At 37.8% G+C, this 24062-nt stretch overlaps 1 protein-coding gene across 1 annotated transcript in view; it reads right to left on the bottom strand.

Moving 5' to 3' along the window:
* The window catches only part of slc24a4b (solute carrier family 24 member 4b), a 145110-nt gene extending 123916 nt beyond the window's left edge, over positions 1-21194 (bottom strand). The window contains exons 1-2 of the mRNA XM_088926033.1: positions 21164-21194; positions 19555-19671 (exon numbers count right to left, since the gene is read on the bottom strand). Of these exons, the coding sequence (XP_088782159.1) occupies positions 19555-19671; positions 21164-21194 (148 nt within the window). The remainder of the gene's footprint in view (positions 1-19554; positions 19672-21163) is intronic.
* Between the last annotated feature and the right edge of the window lie 2868 nt (positions 21195-24062).

Here is a 24062-nt window from a genome sequence, read left to right as displayed (position 1 = left end):
TAACCTCAATAACAAAGAAGGTGACATCATTAAGACTGGGCAGATGGGAGAGTTTTATTAAAAAGCATTCTACAAATCAATTTGCCTATACTGTATTTTCCGCTTCAGGTATATTTTAATCAACTTGAGCTCTGAAAAGCTCTGTTCTTGCCACTTTTACTGGGAGAGTGACTACAATTAGAAGGGCTACAGGCTGAGTTCACAATGCCACTATTTAATGAAATATAGGAGAAAATGCAAGGAAAACAATGTGTTTTAATGCCAAATACATATAATCACTGAACAGACTGTTGTACCGTACAATTGCTTTCACGTTTTTGTTTGGCCGGGCAGCGCTGATTTTTAGCCTGGTCACCTGCACGGCACATGTACAATTGCAGGAAACATGCATCCGTTAACATCTAATAACACATTTCTTGTAGTCTACGTCTCTAGACTGAAAATGTGCTTGTCTTTGTTCACTAGTTACATGGATGTGACTTGCTCAAAAACAAATGAAACACAAATGACCTTATTACACATATTGTGCATTATTACAATGTCCTGATTAGGTGTACCTCTGTTCTGAGTTCACTTCTGTGGCTAAGGATCTGCGCCTGTGGCTGGAAGGTTGTCGGTTTGTATCCCGCAGCCGGCAGAGGAATAATACTCCATTGGGCCCCTGAGCAAGGCCCTTAAATTTAACTGCTCCAGGGGTGTCGTATAAATGGCTGACCCTGCGTTCTAACCCCAAGCTTCTCTCCCTGTTTGTGTCTGTGTGTCTCATGTAGAGCAAGCTGGGGTATGCGAAAAGATAAATTCCTAATACAAGAAATTGTATATGGCCAATAAAGTGATCTTACCATCTCTTCTTTGCTTCAGAAACATTACCTACTTGATTATGATTGGTCATTTTTTAACTGGGCTTCCATTACAATAAACCACAGCAGCAACAGAAAGAGCCACTATAGGGAATTGTTCACTCATATTTGAATGTGCCGATTGAAAATTTGTGTTAAACATTGATAGGGCCCCATGGCAGCCTCAGGGACCTAGGCAGTTGTCTAGTTAGACTCTGCCTAGGGCCAGCCTCATATAACTAAATCACATTTGTATTCTCAGACACACGTATATCACAAACTAAAAATCAAACATCCATTTGGAAGATCAAGTTCAAGTGCGTAGCTGTGTTAGCATGCATAGGCTGCAAAGGAACAAGTAAAGGTTTATTCCATGCTGAAAAAAAGAGACAGAATGTTTAATCTGTGAATCCTTCTTCAGGTGTAAACTGCCAGTTCTCCTCTCTCCCTCAAAACTGAAGAAGGCTCCATAGCAGAAATGTTGTGTATCTTTTCTTTTCAGTTTGGATTTCAGCTCTCAAGAATTATAATGTGAATAATGAAGTTTTACTTATATATATGTTATACTCAAAGAGCCATTCTCCAAATGTCCTTGATGAGTTAAAAACTTTGAGCTGGTAATACAAAGCTGGTCTGGATTGTTTCGTAATCTGATTTGCAGCTTTTCCTATGCTGGGAGTGTCCCGGTCCACACAGAAGAGAGAGAAAAAGAGTTTTTTCCCAGTGTGGCCTTGCAACTTGCGTTAGCCTCAAGCAGCACTGCCAAAGTAGTATCTTGCTGACTTTGGTCTTTAAAAACAATCTATACAAAGTTAGTCTTTTTGTCCAACTATCTAATTTCATTAATCAGGGGAAAATAACAGTGTGTTCATGAAAATGAACAACACTTGAATATCTTGAACAGAATTCTGTACATTACTAACTCACCGTTTCAGCCTGGCATCTTAGAGAAACGTTTACCTCCTGACTCGGACTGCTTGCAGTCATTGGTTGTAAAATTCAGTTTTCCATTTTATAAATGAAAGAGATTAGAAGGCGGTGGTCACCCAGTGAGAAATGCATTGAGTTCTTCCGTTTAAGGTATGACATCACGAGTTAAAGACTATGAGATTGGCTATCAGGTTTAGTTCTCGTACTCACCCTACTGGTCACTCACTGGTAGATCTTCCTTTAGGTATTTGATTATGCCCTGTGACTTTAAGATCATGTCCAGATGTTTCTATGGCTCACTGCTACACATCCAGGCACCAGCAGAGGACATGCATAATGGGAGTTTAGATCGTCACCATCATGGGAAGAGTCGTTAGCCAGAAGACAAACTCACCTCCCTTACTTTTTCACATGCAAAGACCACTAAATCATTCTGTCACTGAGATCACAAAGAAGGGCATCTTTTACTACATTCCTGTGAGCTTACACAGCCAGGCACTATGCTGCTTGGTCAAGGCACACAAAGATTATGAAAAAATCATTAATAACACTTAATTAGTTAATTCATTAATTACACTTAAGTAAAATACTATAAGACCATAGGCCTTGTCACTACAACAGCAATGGTGATATTCTTTTACAGTATATTATTTTCAAACATAGATACAGATGACCTTTTTAGAAACATAGAGCATATACTGTTGCCAATGTTAAACGTAAAAGAGAACCTTTTCGCATAAATCCATCCTTGGAAAGTTATAGAAGCTGTTTTTAGTATAAGTAAGAAACAAGAACGTCCCTTGTGTATTGACTCTTGCACAAAAACCTCTCACTCAGCACTTCTTCCTTTCTAAAGCTCTGAATGGTATTATCTACACACAACACAAGGTCACGTTTTAGTACCTGCCATGTAATCCCCCTATTGTCTAATGCCCTTTTCATACAATTGTTCTGTCAGTTTATGAGCTTTGATATGTTGTAGACATCTCTCTAGCACCATTAGCAGTTTTCTACCCAGTGCACAGCTATTGCAGCTCATATTAAGTGGTAAAAGAGATCTCTTACACTACATTGCAAAAAGTCAGCAAAAAGCAAATATTTACAGTATTTAAATTGAAATAATACAATTTACCAAGATTCAGTGTCAAGTGATCTTACAACAAAACAATAAGCATTTTAATCACTAAGTAGATATTTAAATGCCAATCTGACATGGTACTAATGTGTGACGTAAGCAATTAGTTAAATTTACCTCAAAAGGCAGACATACTGTATAGTACATGGTGTAGCAGTCTCGGTCAGTATGACTTCATAAAGCATTCATATCTTTACAAGTGTTCTGATCAGAGCCAAATAAAGTCTGTTTCTGTGAGTAAGACATTAAAAATGCTTTACTGACTGGCCTGTATTCCCCTTAAAAATATACTACATATTGCAAATTAATGTGATGCAGTATTTAAAAAGAGTATAATCAAAATCCTACGTGATTATTACATACTGCTTCACAGTCCTAGCAATATTAAACCCTTACATTTTTGCAATTTTTAAAAATTTATAATAAATTTTAAATTTAACAAACAATATTTTTGTAATTCATCCATACATATACTGGCATTGATGCTCACTGATGCTTCACGAATAGAACTGAATACTTACCAGTAGCAGCACAATGGAGGTAAACAGAGCTGAATCTAAGAAATCGCTACCAAGCATTGCTGATCAGACGCATGTCCATAGTATTGCAAAGCTGTATAAGGCCATACATTGGCTATTGGCTATTTCTATATTATTAAACAGAACTGGATCTGCACACCTTGGTGGTTTATAGCAGAAATTAAGTAGCTCTGATGGGACATGCACTGCCTAGCTTCTCTCATTATCACTTAAACATGTCTCTCCTTCATGTGAAGGAGAGCACCCTTTTCTGTTTATCCCCTTGTGGCTCTCCTACTTCCAACATAGTAACACAAAGGACTGGCTTTTGGACTCTGTTTAAATCTCTCATTATTGTACTTTCATTATTGTATTGTTTTAAAATTCTCCCCTTACGATTGGCCACAGCCAGTGGTTTTGTTGAAAAGAAAAGCAGGAGAACAAAACATAGTGCCAAAAAAACAAAGAGCATCTGTCCAACAGGGATAGATTTGTCTTGAGATAAATAAAAAAAAAGCTGAATGCATTTAAAAGAAAGCAAAAGTCCAGATCAAAGGCACCGGCATTCCTGACATTTCACAAGAATGATCTAAAAATCAGTAAATGGTTACTGAAATATACTGTTTATAAATATAAATTTAGATTTGTTTAATCTAAATTAAACAAAAGCACATAGTTAACCATTAAGTAAGAACCTGGAAGAAATTAGGTAAATAAAGAATAGAAATACTTGAAAATTATTACATAAAATAATTATGGTGTAAATGACCAAAGAATACAACAAAGGACAAGGACGGCAAATTTATATTTCCTACAGGATATGTATGGAGTCTCTGTTAGTTGAAAGGAGATCCAAGGTGCTCCTAACCAGTAGCCCTGTGTGAAATTAATTATGTAGTAGTAGGTAAAGGATTGATTTGTTGTGCACCAGAGAGGCTTTGGAATGAGATTCGCTCATTTGCCAGGTAAGAGAAAAGACCCCGATTCACCCCTGAGCCTCCCTGACCACGAAGCATCCATCCCTGTCAGTATACAATGCCTATAGAAAGTCTACTGCCCCTTGAACTTTTTTCACATTTTGTTGTGTCTGTGCCTCAGAGTTTAATGCATTTAAATGATGTATTTTGTCCTCTTATCTGCATGCTGTACTCCACCCTTTTAAGGGGAAAAATGTTTTTACTGGGAAAAAAATCCTATATTAAAAATACAAATATGAAATACCATAATTGGATCAGTTTCCACACCACCAAGTTATTACTTGGTAGAAGCACCTTTGGCAGCAATTACAGCTGTATGTCTACTGGGATGGGTCCCTATCAACTTAGCACACCTCAATTTGGCAATATTTTACCATTCGTTTTACAAAACTGTTCATGCTTTCATGTTCCTTGGGGAGCTTTGATAAATAGCAGTCTGGATTAAGGTCTGTGCTCTGGTAGGGCCACTCAGGGAATATTTACATTTTTGTTCCTCAACCACTTCAGTGTAGCTTTTGCTGTGTGCTTTGCGTTGTTATCATGCTGAACTGTAAACGTCAGCCCAGTTTCAGATATCTTACACATGGGCAACAGTTTTTCTGAAGAACTTTTCTGTGCTTTGTTCCATTCTTTTTCGCTTCTATACTGGCAAGTGCCCTAGCCCCTGTCAAGGAGAAACATCCCCATGCCATTACTATGCTGCGAAGTAGCCATGGTGTTCTTTTGGTGATGTTTTCTTTAGGTGATGTGCTGTGTTGGGTTTAACCAAAAAGTTCCATTTGACTTTTGCCACACTACATGGCCACATGTCTACAGAACCTAAATGGGATTCAAGGTGGGTTTTCTTGAGTAATGGCTTCCTTCTTGCCATATACAGTATAGTAATATACAGTAATATACATAAGATACAATCAACATATTTTAGCTTTTGATTTTTCTTTGAAGCTCTTGCCAACATGTGAGATGTTTCAAAAGTTAAAATATCCACTATAAAAGTGTGTATACATCAATTGTAAATAAAAATGGAACACCACTGCATGGGGAAAAACACTTTTACAAGATAAAGTATTGATATATTTATCACAGGGGATCTGCACATTAATTTTACAAATGTGTTCCTTCCCCCCCTTTTATTTGTCAATGTCCCAGTGTAGATGCAATTATGATAACAGGAACTACAGTAAACCAACATGGCTGTGATCCACAGCTGGCTGCTGTTAGCTAGTTTTGTCATACTTCACTCTATTTTTTATACTTTCAGCCTTTGTCCATCATGATGGTTGAAATCCCATCCCATATTAACTACAGCTGCAATTTTGTATGTGCATCCTCAGTTATACAGTAGCTTAAAGCCTAGAACAACCTTAACAAGGGTGGAGTGGGAAACTAACTGTGTTGTCAATTTGTTCTATCAAGCATAGTTTTTATTCTTTTCTGGTGACCAAAGAACAATTCAGCAAACATTTAAAAACTCCTGACAAGTTTTTTTATATATCAAAAAAGGCTGTGCTGAATTAAATTGTTAATCTGTTAAATTCAGCACATAAATTGTACCTGTGCATTAAGATTTGCAGAAATACAGTATGTCAAGTTTAAGTTTGTTCGCTGCAGAGGATGTGTTAGCTTCTTTTCACTTAGAAAATCAACAAAACACGTATTTTGGCCATGGGTGCCCAAACTTTTGCATACAACTGTAGGAAGTGCTGTCAGGGTACCTCGAGACGAAAAGAGAAAGTGCTCGGTTTATCAGGCTGGGTTTAAGTCTTTCCTGATTGCTACAAGCTCCAACTTGTGCATTTCTGCTCCACTGCTCCAGCTCAATTAGCATTAATTACCTCCTTAATGCTCCCAAGCAGACATGAGACAGAGCCTATTTTAGTTAATGATCAAGAACATTTGCATTCTTGGAAAATGAATATTTTCAACATGTGGAGTTTAGGTTGTTTACTGTATATACCTGATCAGCCAATACTGTACAGGTACATGCACAATACATATGTTCATTGCATTTATATTGACATTACCTAAACCAATAGCTTATTATTTTGATACAGTGGCTTGTACCAGCACTTTCTTAAATAAATCCTTTTCCCTGCACACCATGACTTAATGCTCTATTGTCCAATACTGGGCCTCCAAGGTCAGAAAGCGCTCTCCTTATTAAAGGAAACTCTTTCTTAGCAGGCTATTAATCCTTCTGCAGGCTTATCTGAATACCCTGCTCTGCTCAAAGGCAATTTCAAGATCTGTTTAACCTGTTTGCTTGGCAGGCCAGGCTTTGTTTTTATAGGTTTTATACATCATAGCTTGTGTAAATTAAAAACCAACTTAAATTAGTATACACTGACATTGACTTATTAATAATTATCTTAAGAAGATAAATGTCATGCTCATTTCTTAACCTATTTTGATTGTGCTTTACATTGGCATTTAAAAATAGTACTTGTGGCCAGATTTTAAATTGCCATTAAGATTAATGAAATGAACGTCTGAAGTATTACACCTCCTCCAAATTGAATTAATTACAGTATCCAGAAATTATAATAACTGATAATATGCTTACAGAAAACTTAAATTACCAAGTTGTTAATAAAGATCATCTGTTCCATCACTCTGGCAATAGGGAGAAAAAGTGAACAGCTAATCTGTATTACTTGTTGCTTAATTATAATGCATTGCAATCTGCACATTAATTTCATCCTGCTTAAATAGCCAGGTGAACATGAAGCTACAGTATATGGTCACAATGAAAAGTGTGAATTCTCAGTGATCATGAGTAGAATAATATTATCTAGGTCCAAGTAGTCTCCAGAATTTGAGACTCTAGAATTTTTAATACTTGAGTACTCACGGACTAAGTGACTCATTTTCCATCCCCAGTAGGAAATGGTTACGTCTGGAGCAGGTAGAGAATTATGATAAAGGTTAACGTTGGAGTATTTTTACCCAACACTTCTGCACACTATTTAATAATAATAATAATATTAATAATAATAATAATAATAATAATAATAACACCACTTTATTAACCCTTTACAATTTCTTGCATTAGGAATTACCTTTTCGCATATCCCAGCTTGCTCTCCATGAAACACACAGACACACAGATAGGGAGAGAGCCTGGGGTCAGAGCGCAGGGTCTGCCATTGTACAGCGCCCCTGGAGCAGTTGGGGTTAAGGGCCTTGCTCAGGAGCCCTGAGCAAGGCCCAGGGCACTAAGTCTGTAGCAATTTACATTGCTACAGACTTAGTGTAGATATAACAGAACTGCTTGCAGTTCAGGTTTTATTGTTATACTTTGCCTTTTTTTGTGTGTATTGTTTCTGAATTTTCAAATTGTTGATAGAAAAACTATCCAGGTAGAACTTGTAAAACACATACAGTATATTGATAAAAAAGATATTAAAGTATTTAGGGCAACTCATCTTTCTTCATAACTTCCATGTATATGAGTGCAGACAAAATAAGGCCAATAAGCTGTATGGATCAGGTTACCTAAACTAATTGGAAGCACCATGTAGGTGTTTCTCACATATTTTTCCAACTTTGGTTTAAACAAAGAAAAAGTCAAAATAAATAAGAAACAAGGAAAACCACACAGAACCAAAAACAATGGCACAAGATAGTTCTCAACTAAAGGCCAATTAAAAACAAAATAGTATATTTTGTCATCAATGAGTGTTTATACAGGATGAATTAATGAATTACAATGAGTAGTCAGAGATTAATGACTAAATTTGAGACCTTTCAGCTATAAGATGTGTAATAGTGTAATATGCAATTATTCTACTACACTTTGTTCCTAAACATTTTGTACATCATAGCTTGTGTAAATTAAATAAAAATCAAATTACCATACATTATTAATAATGAATTATTAATAACTGCCTGAGATATAATGAACTCTCTCTCTCTGAGAATATGATGAATCTTCTAGGCCAGATAAGATTCTCAGGTTGATCATCAACCAATCGATACAAATAAGATTGTTTCCTCTTTCCTGGTTTTCTTCACAATGGTTTTTTTATTACACAGTATTCCGTCGTAAATTCCACATCCAGTTGATAACACAACAGTTATATGTATTCCACATGAAATCACCATATAGCATCTTTAAATATGCTAGCCAAAATGTTAGGACTCCTGTCAAATGTAGAGCCTCTCTCGTGTGGCAGGAAATTTGTGGCTGGCTTGAAACAGGAAACAGGAAACAATCTTTTACCACCTTTCCTGGCTAAAACAATCATGGAATTGGTACATGTACAACATGCAGTTAAATCACACTGACCATTATACTCATGACACTTTCAACTAAATGTAACCCTGATAGAAAAATGAGATAGAAAACTTGCTGCAAAAAAATCTGAACCTTTTGAGAAACCCAGCCACATGCTAATTAAGCTAGTTTTGCTCATAGCAATTGCCTTCAGTGAGGGCTCCTAATATTGCACAGCACAGTAGCAGAGTGCTTAGCATTGCTGCCTCTCAACACTGGGGTCTTGGGTTCAGCTCTGGACCATGGTTGCCATCTGCCTGGAGTTTGTATATTCTCCCTTTGGGTTTCCTCTGGGTGCTCCAGTTTCCTCCCATAGTCCAAAGACATATTGGTTAGTTAATTGGCTTCTGGGAAAATTGGCCCTGATGTGAGTATTTATACACTGGCGAACTGCCCATTGTGTATCCCGCTGTAGCGGCAATGCTTGTTAATAAGACAGAATTAAGCGTTGCTGTGCTTTCCTAAATGAGGCCCCATCTCTCTCTTCATCTCTGTGGGGCAGCCACAGAGAAGCTATTCATGCAGGCTGATTTAAGGTGTTTTCTTTTGATAAGGAACAACTCCCAAATGGGGATGCACTTAGCTAAGCCTGGCTATCATGATCAATGGTCATCCCTGGCGCCTATCTGTCTAGGGAGTGCCAGAGGACATCTGGACTGCATTCCTAGGTGTCAGGAGTAAGTGACTCGTCTCTCACCTTGGTCAACCAATCAGGGACTGGCAGGGCATGGTAACACCACGTGGGTCTCCAATGCTCGCCAAACTCTCAACCAATCAGCACACATCTGTGTCTTGGTCAAAAAGGTATTACAAACTCAGGTCGGGGCTCTCCTTGGCCATTTTCGCGCACCCTCAGAGACAATCATGTGACAAGTGGTGTTGTCTGCACTGGGACTTGGACTTTGTTCTAAGCGTGAGGCTGAGGATCCCGTACGTACTCAGAATTCTGCAACGACCAACGTGAATGCTCCGCTTGATCAATGGCAGCCTACAGTTGGACCCTTGTCGACAACCTGAATAGCTTATTCAGAAGCAGCGCTGGACCGGGAACGAACACAAGTTGTTATCAATTTAATTCATGAGTAATGTATTTACCTCCGAGTCTAGTGTAACAGTGGGTAATAACACTGATTAGCGATTTGGTATAGCCGAACGGTTTATTGAAGTATATTCTCTGTGTATCTCTTTGTGTTTGCATCTCTTCGAGATTATATACCTTGTATTTTGATAACCCTCACAGTAAGGTCTGCCGCCTGTATCCAGGCAGACTGGTATATGTTTGGTGCACAATTTATGTTTAATAAATGTATCTCGTGTATTGAATCCGTGTGTGTGCGTTGTTAGTTGTTCTGACGATTGATTGTCTAAAAGCCATAACGAACCACCTTGTGATTACTGCTACAATTAATAATTAGCTCAGTAAAATCACAAAACCCCTACACAGCCTTGCACCTGTTGCTTGCCCAGATGGGTACCAGTTCCCCCACAACCCAGAATTGAATGAAGAGGTTAGAAAAATGGATGATTCCTAATGTTTTGGCCACCAAACATCCATCACACATTAATTTGGTTATATTTAGGTGAACATAATGAAATTCGTGTATAAACATGTTTAAGACTCAATACAGGATACAGGATTTTTATTTTTTCCCTCCAGAAATTCTGCTTAATATTTTTAGGTCATGCCCTGAATTAATTACATTTTCTGCAAATGTTACAAGACAGTAAAAAGGGCTTTTAACAATCTGAATTTCACAAATTAATTTTACAATCGCTTTTTTCCCCCTTACCACCTCTATTGTGGGAGCAGACATGAGGTCACATCTAATTATTTTGCAAGAATAAAAACTGCACAAAAATCAAGCTATTTGAAGACCCAATAAATGTTGCTTTTTATTTTAGATTTTGCAGCAAATGGCATTAAGAAAATAAAAATAAAAAGTAGATAAATTAAGAATAAATATTGGAGTACATTATAAAGTCCTTATGAGAAAGAATTATGAGAAAAACATTCCAAGGTTTCATGGAACATGTAAGTGCATTAAGCTTAAAGACAAGGACACATCTAAATGATCAGAACCATTAATCATGCTGTCTTTTCAAAACTAGAAAACAATTGATTTGGGTTCATGCAAGACTGGCAGAATCAGCAATTGGTGAAAGTCCTGTATCATGAGTTTGTTTGAGGTAGGTAAGCCGAGGAATTAGATTTTAGAAGTAATTTTTTTTACTAACCCATACACACCTCTGTCCTTTCATGACCTCCTCTGAGATCATTCTTGAGGTTCACTTGTTGTTGAACCCTTCGCTCACAGTTACCTGGGCTCAACAAACCTCACCTGTAGATCTTTCCTCACTACACTAGTCCCTTTCAGGAAGAAGTGATGGAAGACCCTCAACTTGGTCGTTCTCATTTGACCAGACCTATTCTACTGTCTTCTTTACCTTACTGGGGGGCCAACATGGCAATGGCAGAGGCTGCTATTGTTCCAGAACCTTCCCCGCACCTCAAAATCATTGAATCACCAGGAATCTCCCTGCTCCAAGCCACCAAACATGGCACTTCCTGCTCCCTCCCCCTACGAGAAGTCCACCCTGCTCCTTGGTTTAACCAATGCTCCCTTGCTGTTACACACATTCCACGATGGCTACTGGTTCTTTCACCGAGTTAGCCTTTAGGGAAGTATTCAGCTTGGTCTTATAGTCACGCACCAGCTGAATCTCCTTAGCTTATAAAGGAAAAAGATCTAGTCTACTGCAGATTTCATTCAACTGTTTTTGATAATTTGCTACTTCTAAAGCATCTGGAGAATGGTTGTGTGATGGTGTTTCAGGGACAGTATTAGATTGGTTGCTCGATCTTATTTCAACTTAGGAATGTAGCCAGAAGCTCCATTATTTTCTATCTATTCTATTTCCACTCTGTTCAGTAACGTGGCCTGGCACAAGTCATCTCACGCCTGGACTACTGTAACTCCTTTCAAACAGAAAACCCTGCACATACAGTACCAAATGTGCCCCAGTCCAGCTCATACAGAACACTGCAGCTCTTGTAGGCTTCAACCTTCTGAAAAACAGTGTTTTTCCCCCTCCTTTTCTTTCACATCCAATTCAAAACCTTGGTGTTAGTCTACAGAGCTTCCAGGGGAAGGCCCCAGCATACCTCCAGATCACTGCTAGGCACTACCGTATGTTCCCTTTAAACCTGATCTCTCAGGCCGATTGGCAAAGCCAAAGCTGAGAGTCCTAGCTGTTTTCTGTACTGACACCTCAATGGTGGACAAACCTACTTGTCACGATCAGAACCACAGATTCATTCACTGTTTTCAGAAGGAACTGAAAACTTAAGAACATACCTGACACAAGAGTGCCATGACCACAATCTTATGTTACTTCATGTCATGCAGCGCTCAATCTACTTTGCACCATCCCAGGAACATCCCAGCACTCAAGTATCACTTTGCTCACTGTTTCCTGTGATTTATTTGTTTCATGCTAGTGTTACAGGCTCCCTTTGCATCTTGACTGGACTTGACTGTAAGTTGCTTTGTTGAAAAGCATCTGCCAAATGAATAAATGTAAATCTACAGTATATGTATCTGCTGGACTGTTGCATTTGCTACTGTGGTAGCAGTTTCTGTTTTGACGTTTCTGTCATCCTTCTATCATATATTTACTGCATAATTAAACAAGTTATTCTCTGAAGAGAATGTAGAACTGCACAGAATGTAGAATCAACTTAAACTTTTGAGAAACTATGTTCCTGTTAATCTAGTTCTTGCTAGACCTATTATTATATCTGCCCAACTTCAGAAAGAAGAAACTTGGATGTTATTTACTAGGCAGAATTAAGATTTGAATCTCATAACAGAAACTATAAAGGTGTCAGTTTACCCTTAAGGTGCCCCACCTAACAAAGGCACATGCAGACAAAACTAATGCAGGACTACAGACACCACTAGTGTAATAATCTTTCATGCACAAATAATAAGTAAATATATTTTAGAAATTCCAGTAGTGCCAAATGCAGTTAAAGCATACAGGGCTCAAGATCCACAAAATTTGGAACTGCCAGTTGTTTCTATATATCTCAGCTCATATACTACACGGGAACAGTGACAGGCATGCATGATCTTTCAAACCAAGTTCCTCTTCTTTGAATGTACTGCACGTCCCACATTGATTAATGGAAGAGTTAGTGCAGACTGAAGGGGAAGTGTCTCTCTCCCCACTACTACTGCAAGGCTCAGGCTCCTGACAGCTCACAGGGTTGCTGTTCACCATGGCTGTTTATTTCCAACACCTACCTGAGGGGAGTTTGTTTATGTTGTGGAATTGAGGAATTCCAGTCATAGTCAGCTACTGACATGATCCAGTCTAAAGTTCAATATGTGTTCCAAGTTAACCCCAAAGTATTTTTTTTGTATCTTATTATGCAGCCATCATTGGCTCAAACTCTCGCTGCTCTGTCTGCGCTCCTTTTGTTTTGCAGAACTTAAGCTCAGACCTCCAGAACCCAGAATGCAGAATAAACTAGACTTTATGCTTGGAAAAACAGAAATTTGAAAGCTATGCATCTACACTATGGAAGACAATGTTAGAATCAATGAAAAACTCATTTGGTAGTGATACTTCAGACCAAACACAAGCAAGAAGTGACACAGCACTGATCAATCATTTGCCACAAACTGTGAAAACCCATAAAAGAGCAACATCAAGACTACTGAACTGGCATATTTTATATATTGTGTAACCTTAAATGTAATTAAAGACAGTACTGAAGATTAAAGGATACATGCATTAAACTAAAAAAAAACATGTATTTCACTTTTTCAACAATATAAAGAAGTGAAGTCACAGGAATAGCAAACAATGCTAACACTTCTTTGTAAAGCAAGCTAAAGCCAAACCTACTGTATTTTGAAATCTTTGACAAAGACTGTTGTACACCCTTGTCATATGACAAAAAGGTCTCTGATTCATTATTGCTTACCAGATTCATCTTTATAATTCTGAAAGATACAAAAACAAAGGACATTGTATCTTTACATGTGTGTTTAACTTGTTGGTATTGTAAATTTACATGTTAAAGTAGGTTGGTTGTGTTTGTGTCTCATTTATTGTGGATCCATACTATTGTCCTTGTTTCCTGTTTATTCCACCATTTTGTGTCAAGTTACAAAACCTGACTCACCTCTGGACTAATAATAATAATTAATAATTGCTTACACTTATATAGCGCTTTTCTGGACACTCCACTCAAAACGCTTTACAGGTAATAGGGACTCCCTTCTACCACCACCAATGTGCAGCATCCACCTAGATGATACGACGGCAGCCATAGTGTACCAGAACGCTCACCACACATCAGCTACCAGTGGGGAGGAGAGCAGAGTAATGAAGCCAATTCATAGATGGGGATTATTAAGAGGCCAAGATTGGTAAGGGCCAATGGGAAATTTGGCCAGGACGCCGGGGTTAAACCCCTACTCTTTTCGAGAAACACCTTGGGATTTTTAATGACTAACTTTTAATGACGCCTTTCTATTTAATGAATAGTGTCTTACTATACATGTCTGTCAAGAGGAGAAGGAGGTGGGGCCTGTCAGTGCCTATTTAAACTGCCATTCATAGCATAGCAGTTACTCTAGCTCTTGTAATGCAGTAATTTTTGCTGGGGGGTGTTTTTATAAACTTGGTTCATTTTAGTCCTGATACATTTAAAACTCCTAGCAGGAAATTCCCGTAGAAACTGCAATTTCATTTTTTATACAATGCTCTTCTTGTTTTTTTTCTTGCAGCAGTAGACTATAAATAGCCACTGTATTTTCCACTTAATTTTTGTGTTCTGTCTAATTTTTATTGCTTTGGTGGTCAGGTAATTTAGTCACAAAAGATTTTCTTTATTCGGCAGTTGTGCAGATTCAAAAACCTCACAACTTTACATGTAATGTATTTCATTAGAGCCAACTGCTCTGAGAAACTTAATGAGTTCTGTCAGGCATTTTGTTTTAAAAATGCCAATACACTTCCTACTTATCTGCCTTCTGCCAACTTCCCTTTGCTCTAGAACCTTCCTGAAGTGAATGTAGACAGTTGTCACAAGGCAAAGTGCATTCCATAAGAGTTTATACCCATTGTGGTTGTAGTAATTGCTTTTGAAGAGGTGCTGACAAATCAGTCCGGATTAACTACCATCGATCACACACAGTAGTGAAAGAACACTTATTTTCAGACACTCCCTATGAGGGAGTGAGGGCATGGTGAAACAGCTCAGGAACACAAAGGAACATGTTTGGAATGGAACTACTTTAAATTAAAGATCCAATGTACTGAAGAGGATCAGATCACAGGTAGCTCTTACTACATTTTTTGTTCCGTTACCCACTGACTGCTAATTGTTTTATGATCCGTAACCTTACGCACCGCATTTGACCATAAATTTATTCTGCTCTGTACTTTTGGTCAAATACATATAATCCACCTCAACTATAATGAGCCATTTATGCAATTTCAATTTATACATAATTAGCACTGACAAGGTATAATCCAGAAACCAACACCCTCCTGAGATTCATCTAACATATACAGTACTATAGTTCTCCCATAAGTGGACCAAATGAAAAAAATAATGAGGGGATGGAAGGAAGAGTCTGTTATGAATAGATATTAAAAGGACTAGCCCAGCAGTGTTGCTTCAGAGGAGGAGAGGGGAGGAACTACATGTTTTCGTGACTAAATAACAAGAAATAGAGGCCAAGCAAAAAGAGATTCTGCACTGGTAATAAGAAAAGCTACTTTATACATATCCAGAAAGCCATAGTGCAGGACTTTACTGCGATCTTTGAAAATAGATTAAGAAAGTGTATTATTAATAATCTTTTAGCAGCCAACAGAGAAAAATGGTATGACTGCTACAGGGAGTTGATGCTGTGAGCTGTTCTATTTAAATTTGTTTTAGCAGTGAAAACCCTCTCTGAAAGGACAAATGTGTGTCAGTAAAACTACAGGTGTTTATGGTCATTGTGGGTGTTTGTGTTCAATGGAGAATATAAAGTGGCCTGACGGGCCTACAGTAGCTATCAACTATATTACCAGTGAAGAACAGCTATGGACGTGTTTGTGTCTGAGGTATAGAAGTGTCACCAGGGAGGTGGTACAGCTGGGCAGCTGAGCAGCAGGGAAGCTGAAGCTGGGGCTCTGGGAGAGAGTTCAGTGATAGGTACCCTTGCGTAGCAGCAGACACTAGCAAATGTGATCAGCAGTGAAGTGGCGGAGCTGGACAGTGGAATGGCTGTGGGCTAAAGAAGCCAGAGGTTTACATGTGAGTGCAGCAAGTCTTTGGGACTACAGAAGGAAAACAGTGAGATGGAAGACAGCAGATGAAGCAGTCTACAGTCTTCCCCAGAAGGTGAGCAACTTGTGAGAGCTAGGATCCATAGTGTGAGAGCACAAGATGCACAATTGAGCTTTAACTGAGGAGGGCATTGCCCCATGTGCTGAACACATGTACAACAGAGGATAGTGTGGAATAATGATGGAACAAATGGCACATGACTCCCTCTGTACCAAAGAGAGAAGGGTTTAGTTATACACCTACAGTACATGGACTCCTATTATCAGATACAAGGAGAGCAAAATACAGTGTGTGCAGAAATCATTACATTCCATATCTTAAAAACAAAGATTACTGTATATTGGGTCAACCAATAGCAAATACCTGTGGATCAGGAAATCCTGCAATGTTGTAGAAATTCATGCGCAGGGAAAGCACCACCAGTTAAAGGAAAAAGATACATGTATATATTAAACAGATTTAATAAACATAAACAGGAAATGTAGAAAAAACAGAGTAGGACATTACAACAGCAGGTGGTATTGTGGTTTGAAATTGACCTTCAAGAATTTTTGTGGCACTGACATTTTATTTTCACAGCTCACAATTCAAAGTCCATTTATATAAGAGTGCTAGTTATTCAACGATGACTGTTCACAAAAACAGTGAAGAAGAATTATTTAAAATCTTTTCTTCAAACTTTCCCTTTTAACCTGAAGAGAACTAGAAACCATAAAAGGTTATACAACAGCGCACTCACCTACAGTTGAAATTTTAAAATACCTGTAATTATTACAGAACACAGTGTGAATGGTGTTACAGTATCATATTCTGGGTAACTTTACCACATGCTGTGACACACTATTACTGAACAAGAGGAATGGACACTTCACTTGCTCCACAGGTCACCTCTAATTGGTATAAGCAGATAAGAATGTCAATTTCAGCACTCTCATTGTATTAATTGAACTCAAGGCACAATATGAAATCAGATGGTGAAAACCTACTTGTGACAGCAATTAACCATGCGGTTGAAGTGTGGGCAAGAAATACAGATCTCAGCTACCAGGGAGGCACTTTAACTGTCTTAAAATGATGATAGATGCTGCCTCTGTTTTTCTTGATCTTTAAACATCCAGCCCATCTGACACCATGCACACTGCAGTTGTACTGCAGTTCTGATGTGAATGACAATACACAAACCACTAATTCCAACAAATACTTTATGAAGTCTTTGGATGACAGGCAGGGGAAAAACCTGCACATTTCATCAGTAATGCCACAGTATTCCGCAGTCTAGAGTAGTGTAAACATCCACTGTCAGCGAAAGCTTCCAAGACACATGTTAGTTAAAACAATCTATGTACACTTACTATACAGTAATAGTACTCAAGCCTGGAACAAAAAATATAGCATTCTTTGAGCACCCATTAAAGAAACATCTACTTCTTCATTACAGCTGCTACAGTATATTACTTTTTTCCTTTATTGTCCAAGATAGGAAATTTGTCTTGCAGGCAGGTAAAATACACAGCAAAATATACAATGCATTTAACACAACATGAACCCATTAACAAATAAGAAACAAGCATGCATAAGACGAGTAAAACAAGTTGGCAGCTTTAAGTAGTCCTCACAATTTAGAAAGACAAACAAATTGGATCATCAGTGTGAGAGATACATGCACATGATACAATAATGATGAAAAAAATAAAAATATAAAAAATAATTTTCTGAATTATGCAGGTTAATATATGTGGAAAAAGGATTACTTAGTTCTATTGCTCTTAAATCTAGGTGGTCTATATCGATATGGAAGTAGCTCAAACTCACAGTGCAGCGGGTAGTCATGACAGTCCATGATTATATTGTCCTTCTGCACTTTTTGGTAGAGATGTCTGCCAGCTGTAGCTGTTGTGCACTGATAATTTTGATGGCTACAGTACCTTCACTGTGCTGCTCTGTCTGTTTTTATTGTGTGCACTCAGGTTACCGGACCAGGCTACTACAGTGAATGTTATTACAGCTGCCACAGCCTCTGTACAAATGTTGCAAATCAGATATAAAAATAATTGTCAGTGCTGAGCATCACTCACTGTACACAGCTTCTCACAACATTTCCATCAATTGAGAAACCTGTGGAATCGATTTACTTCCTTATGATGAACATAATATCTCATGTATTGATTTTTTGGCATGTAATTATGTTACTTTACGAAAATAAATAACTAATATTAAAATGAAGCACCCCAATGAATTAGACCACAAATGTCATGCCTCCTTTGCAAACATTAATCTAACCTGTACACCTGGTATAGCAGGTCATATGCTAGAGTCATTATTACAGCAAATGTTATTCTTCAACAAGACGACATTTTTAAAACTACAAAAAATCTATTAAACAAGCATAGAGACAATGCTTCTTAATCTGCATTAAACACAGAAGTTGACGACAGCTATCATGTCTGTGTCCACAACATATACAAGTGTTTAACACTGCAAGGTAATATTAAAACGGGGTCCATTTTAATATTTTAATATTTAATATTCTGTACACAGAACTGCATATATACCATCCCTGTGAATTACACCAAGACAAAAAAAATATATAGAACACTTTACCTTCAAGCCAAATAAAGATTTGTTGATCATGATTGATGACATAAGGTTTCTTATTTTTAGGTGATGTTTTCTTAAATGGTCCTTAAATGAAGGTTTTCAAACTTCCTTTTATCAAAAGACAAAGAGTGTACACAGCAATTCCTGTAATTTTAATGTACAAATAATAATAACTGTCAAAACATAAAAAGCCAAAGTATTTAGGAATATGCAAAAGAGCATGGTGCTTTAAACACTTTGGGGACATTAAGTGATATTGTAAGATTGTAAGATTTGTCATTTGGCAATCAATGCAATACACTTCTCGTTTCTGAATTTAAACAATCCTCTGAATTCTATAGGTGCTCTCAGTCAGTAATTGAAGATCACTTTACTCTTGACTAATTAACCCTATAACTTGTTCCATTAAGTAGCTGAAAACACTGAAGGAAACAAAAGAGAAGATACAGTAATGTCTGAAAGGACTTTAATGGGACACTCTTTATTCTTCAGTTTTAACATTTCAACAGTCCCAACAGTTCCTCTACCTAAATAATTCATCATGTCATTCTTTTTTTCATCCAAATCCTTCCACAAACCAAACAAAATCACTCAGCTCATGCAGGGAATTACAGTATAAGTAAACCTTTGCATGATCAGGCTCCACATTGGGATTAGGGAAATAAAGAGCACTTCTTAGTCCCAACTTGTATTCTCCAGCCATCTGACAACATTTCATTATATAATCTGTTAATTTTTTGCCATTTTAGTACATTTAGTATCTGTCGTGACACCTCTCTTGCACAGCACTGTTGACAGCCACTTAGTTGACTTACACGTTTAACCTAGTTTATCTCTGCACTATGCACTTCCTGGCACTATTCAATCTGCCCCAGCCTTGTAATGTCCATGTCCTGAAATTCATTTATTTCATCCCAATCCTACCTGGCTCTGTGCAGTTCTTCTCTTGATCCGTTATGTTTTCCACTGTTGTTGACATGAGTCTTCGTATTCCCAATCGTTCTTCTGCTGTCCATTTTCCTGTGGCAGTCAGTCCATGACCTGTAAGGGAACAGCAAAAAAATTCAAAAGAAAATAAGAAAGGTTACAAACAAGAGATGTCTCTGTGAACCATATTGCATGTTTAGTTGTCAGTAGATCTCATCAGGCTGCTGCCTATAGTATTCCAAGTGACTGGCTTTGACAATATGGTGTGTCACAACTCTCTGTGTACAGAATTGTAGTTCTATTTATTATCCAGAATGTCCATAAACCTTTTCCTTGGTTTTTGTATTGTATTGAAGGCAATCTTGCTAATAACAAGCACAATTCTTAAAAAAGGAAAAGGACAATAAAATATAGACTCCAAGATACTTTTGAGAAAACAAGAAACTCATACTGTACATCAGCTGTACCTGTGCTATATTTGCCTGTAATACCTATAATGGAGAAGCTACTGTATGAGGTTAATATAAAATTAATTCCTACCTATGTAAACAAGGTAGTGTGAAGAAAAATATGGGAAAGAATGAAGAAACTGTAATTCTGCATAGGGACTGTAGTAGTATACCTGGGGGCTGCACAGCAGAGTGGCTTAGCTTTTTGGCTCATCACTGGCAGTTGTGCGTTCGAGTCCCCACTGCGTGAAGTGATGTATTTCACCCCAGTTGCTTCAGTCCACCCAACTGAATAGTGTGGGGCCCAGCAATACTGAGGGTAATTCCTGTGATGTGATAGGGTGGAGAATTCACATTCTCTCTAGTTTGCTTATTGCAACAGAAAGCAGACAGAAGCCAGAGAGAAACTAAGGTGAATTCTGGCCCAATGAGCCACTGTGACCCTGGCATGGACTTTATTGTAGCTGTTGTACTGCATGTACAACTTTCAAACATGTCACCTTGAAAGTCATATTTTGTACACAAAAGCAGTTATCAGGTTTGTTTCTAACAGAGGAGATAATGGAAGACTGTCAAAATATTTTTAAAGAAATCCGAATTTAGATAATATATTTCTACATTAGTTTGATGACTTACATTTGATAAAGCCAGGATATCCCGAACCACTTACAGTATAGCACCAAAACGTGTGTCCCCACTGTTATGCCATTTGAAATCACAACATTCTACTGCCGTAACTTTATGTTGCAAAGAACACTTGACAAATCTTCATGTAGTCCTCTTATATACAATAGTATTATCAACAGCTCTGCTTCCCGATTATTGTTGCACAACATAGAATCGCTTCTAGAGTAACTTTCAACTCTGGATTAAATGCCAATCAATGAAATGGCACACATTCACACAGAGGGTAAAATTAGAGACTCAAATAAACCTAGGCAGAATATCTATAGTATATCTATAGATGGAGGGAGGAAAAAAAGGAGAAAAAAAACACAAGGAGAACATGCAAACCCCACACACTATTTGAGAACTCTGCTCTACACATTTATAGAATTTGCTCGACATAAGATCCCAAGCTGAGCAGAAACCTAAATGCCATGAACCTATTTGCTTTCAATGCCTTGTATATCGTATCCACCTGACTGTGTAATTACCAGCACTGATGTAGTCATCAATCATTGCCATTTCATATTCTGTGAATAGCAGCAAGGCCTAACAGAGATCATTAAACTTTAAAATCAGCTACAATCCATGAAGCTTTCCTGAAGAAATAAGCTAGTACATTTTTCAAACCAAGGGTACTAACATGAATGTAGATGAAGGTCCAGAAAACACCAAGTACTGCTAATGGGCTATTTACTACTGGTCATTACAAGCTGGTGAACATTTCATACATGTGCTGGTGATCTTTAATAATTATACAGTACCTGCTGCTTAGGGATCACTAAATTAATGATTAAGGATTACATCTTGTTAAGGACATTTAGTGTATAAACAGGACATTTTGGGCTCTGTTCAGCAAATATTTAATAAATATTCATTCAGCACACGTTCATCCAAAAAAGCTAACAAGAGGCCAGAAGGTGAACTGTGCATTAGCAACTGCTGTAGTATAATCACTTATAACAGAACCTTGGTTTTATATTTAATCCCAAAACTACTACACAAGGCTATTGCATTCAATCCATTTTTTGCCTTGCAATTTTTAATGTTTCTCGTGTATGTTTAGAAATAATTACACTTTACAAATGTAACCTTTTCAATGACAATTCATTAGTATTTTCTGACCCACAGGTAATGTCCATCACAAGTGATGGAATGTTTTTAAATTCAATTGAATTCAAAAGGCCCTGAGAGCAGGAGATAACAGTACAAATAAATATACAACAACTATAGTCACTAACTTTAAATGAAACCTTCTCTACAGCAGATGGAAACAACGCAGAGGCTGTTCTGTACATATTTCCAACCTCACCTCTATGATGTTCTGTATTTGAAAAGCAAAACACCTAATCTTATATCAAGTTCTGATTTCACCCTGCTGGAATATTTCCATTTAAATATTAAAATAAAAGATAAAATAAAAATAATAAAAGATAAACAAAATAAAATGAAAATAAATATTAAAATAAAAGCTGATCAACACATTTGTGTTCTCTCGAATTGACTACTGTAATGCTGTACTCGCTGGGGTATCTAAATCTACTATGAACAAACTGCAGTATGTCCAAAATTCAGTAGCCAGAATCCTGACCAGGTGTAGTGCAAATGATCACATTACTCCTATCCTGGAGTCCTTGCACTGGCTTCCTGTCAAATTCCGTGTGGACTTTAAAATCCTCATGCTCACCTACAAGGCTCTGCATGGCTTGGCACCTCAGTACCGGTCTGAACTATTATCGCCCTACTCCCCACCTGGTAACCTTCGCTCTTCTAATGCTAGTCTCCTTACTGTCCCCCAAGTCCGTCTACATTGTATGGGTGACAGGGCCTTCTCTTGTTATGCCCCCAAGCTCTGGAACTCTCTGCCCAAGGATATCAGAGAGTCACCTTCTCTAAACTCCACAAATCCAGACTCAAAACCTTCTTCTTTAGAAAAGCCTTTACTTAACTGGTTCCATTCTTCACCCCTTTGCTTTTCTTAGTACCACCATCCACTGTCTCCTCTGTATATTGTAATTGTGTTTTATCTTGTGTATTCTTTTTATTTATTGTTGTTATTCTGTAAAGCGCTTTGAAAAGCCACCTTTAAAGGCGCTATATAAAATAACATTTATTATTATTATCATAAAATGTGTGTTTCTGACAACTCAGGTTAGAGGACAGTCTCTCACTCTCTTGAGCTCTTGCCCCTGAAGTGTTTCTACTGTTAGTACAGAGCACTGTCGCATTATGGTCAAAGTCTCACCGCTTGCTTACCCAGCACTTTTGGGCTTATGTAAAAATAAAGGGTCTCTTTTTAATATTTTACGTATCAAAAGCTTATGAGCTCATTAAAAGGGAAAAAAAAGCTCTAACTGGATGGATCAGCTATATTGTTACAAATGGGGGGCTACGAAAATGGAGAAAAATCAGGATTTGACTGAGCGGTTTAGTCAATAAGTAAAATAATTATTCATAATGCCCAACTTGTAAGTGATTTCTAGCAATATACCCAAGTGGCTGGTATAATAAGAAGCATGTGAATTCTTTGCTCTCCGGCACAGCTTTGTTGAGAGGACTAATAATACAGGCACACTTGGATAAACAAATATTAATACAATGACCAAACACAAACTACTCTACACACAACATACAACACACAAGTTACTTTATGTACAGGATTTACAAACAAGGCATTTCAGAGGCCTAACATTCTGGTCACCCAGAAAACCCCAGACTGCTACTAAGCATTAAAACTCTAAATACCTACAGGGGCCACATAAGAGATGAGCTGCCTTCTAACTTAACACAAAGGAACACTGCAGTTAAATCTCTCTCTCTGCATCCCAGATGCCACAAAATAAATGTATTCCTATCCATAAAAATGCACTCCAAGCAGGAAAGATGTTTCTAACTGAGGTATCTTTTACCCAGGAAACCCAAGTTTCAAAACACAGAAAAGCAAGCAGCTCTCTCTAACAAGGTTTAAATACAGTACTTAGCTCCAGTCAAGTTTGATTTGGATGATCATGAAGTAGGGGGCTCTTGCCTGGCGTAAGCTTCAAGTCCCTACTCCTCTGGACTCCTTTCTCTTCTCCTTGTTGCCTGCTTCTCCTTTCCTCTATTTTCCATGTGATCTTATATTGTGTCTTTCTGTGCTGCTCCTTGCCAATTATTAATCCACAACTTACCTAGGTATACTAAGGTAAACTTTACAATTGTTTCTGCTCATGGGACCAACACAGACCTCAGGAAACATTCTCTCTGCTTTGAAGTTAGAAGTGTTTACTCTTCCAAGTGTCACAAACTTTATCTACAATCTCAGAGACACTTCTCAGTCACCTAAAGCTGTAACAGTATGTGTCCGAATCAACAAGGAAAACAGCATGCTGGGCATGAGACAAATAATTG

The sequence above is a fragment of the Atractosteus spatula genome, chromosome 9, assembly GCF_055471065.1.
Source record: "Atractosteus spatula isolate fAtrSpa1 chromosome 9, fAtrSpa1.hap1, whole genome shotgun sequence".
Taxonomy (NCBI): domain Eukaryota; kingdom Metazoa; phylum Chordata; class Actinopteri; order Semionotiformes; family Lepisosteidae; genus Atractosteus; species Atractosteus spatula.
The sequence above is the reverse complement of the archived record's forward strand: the minus strand, read 5'-3'. Positions and strand labels throughout refer to the sequence as shown.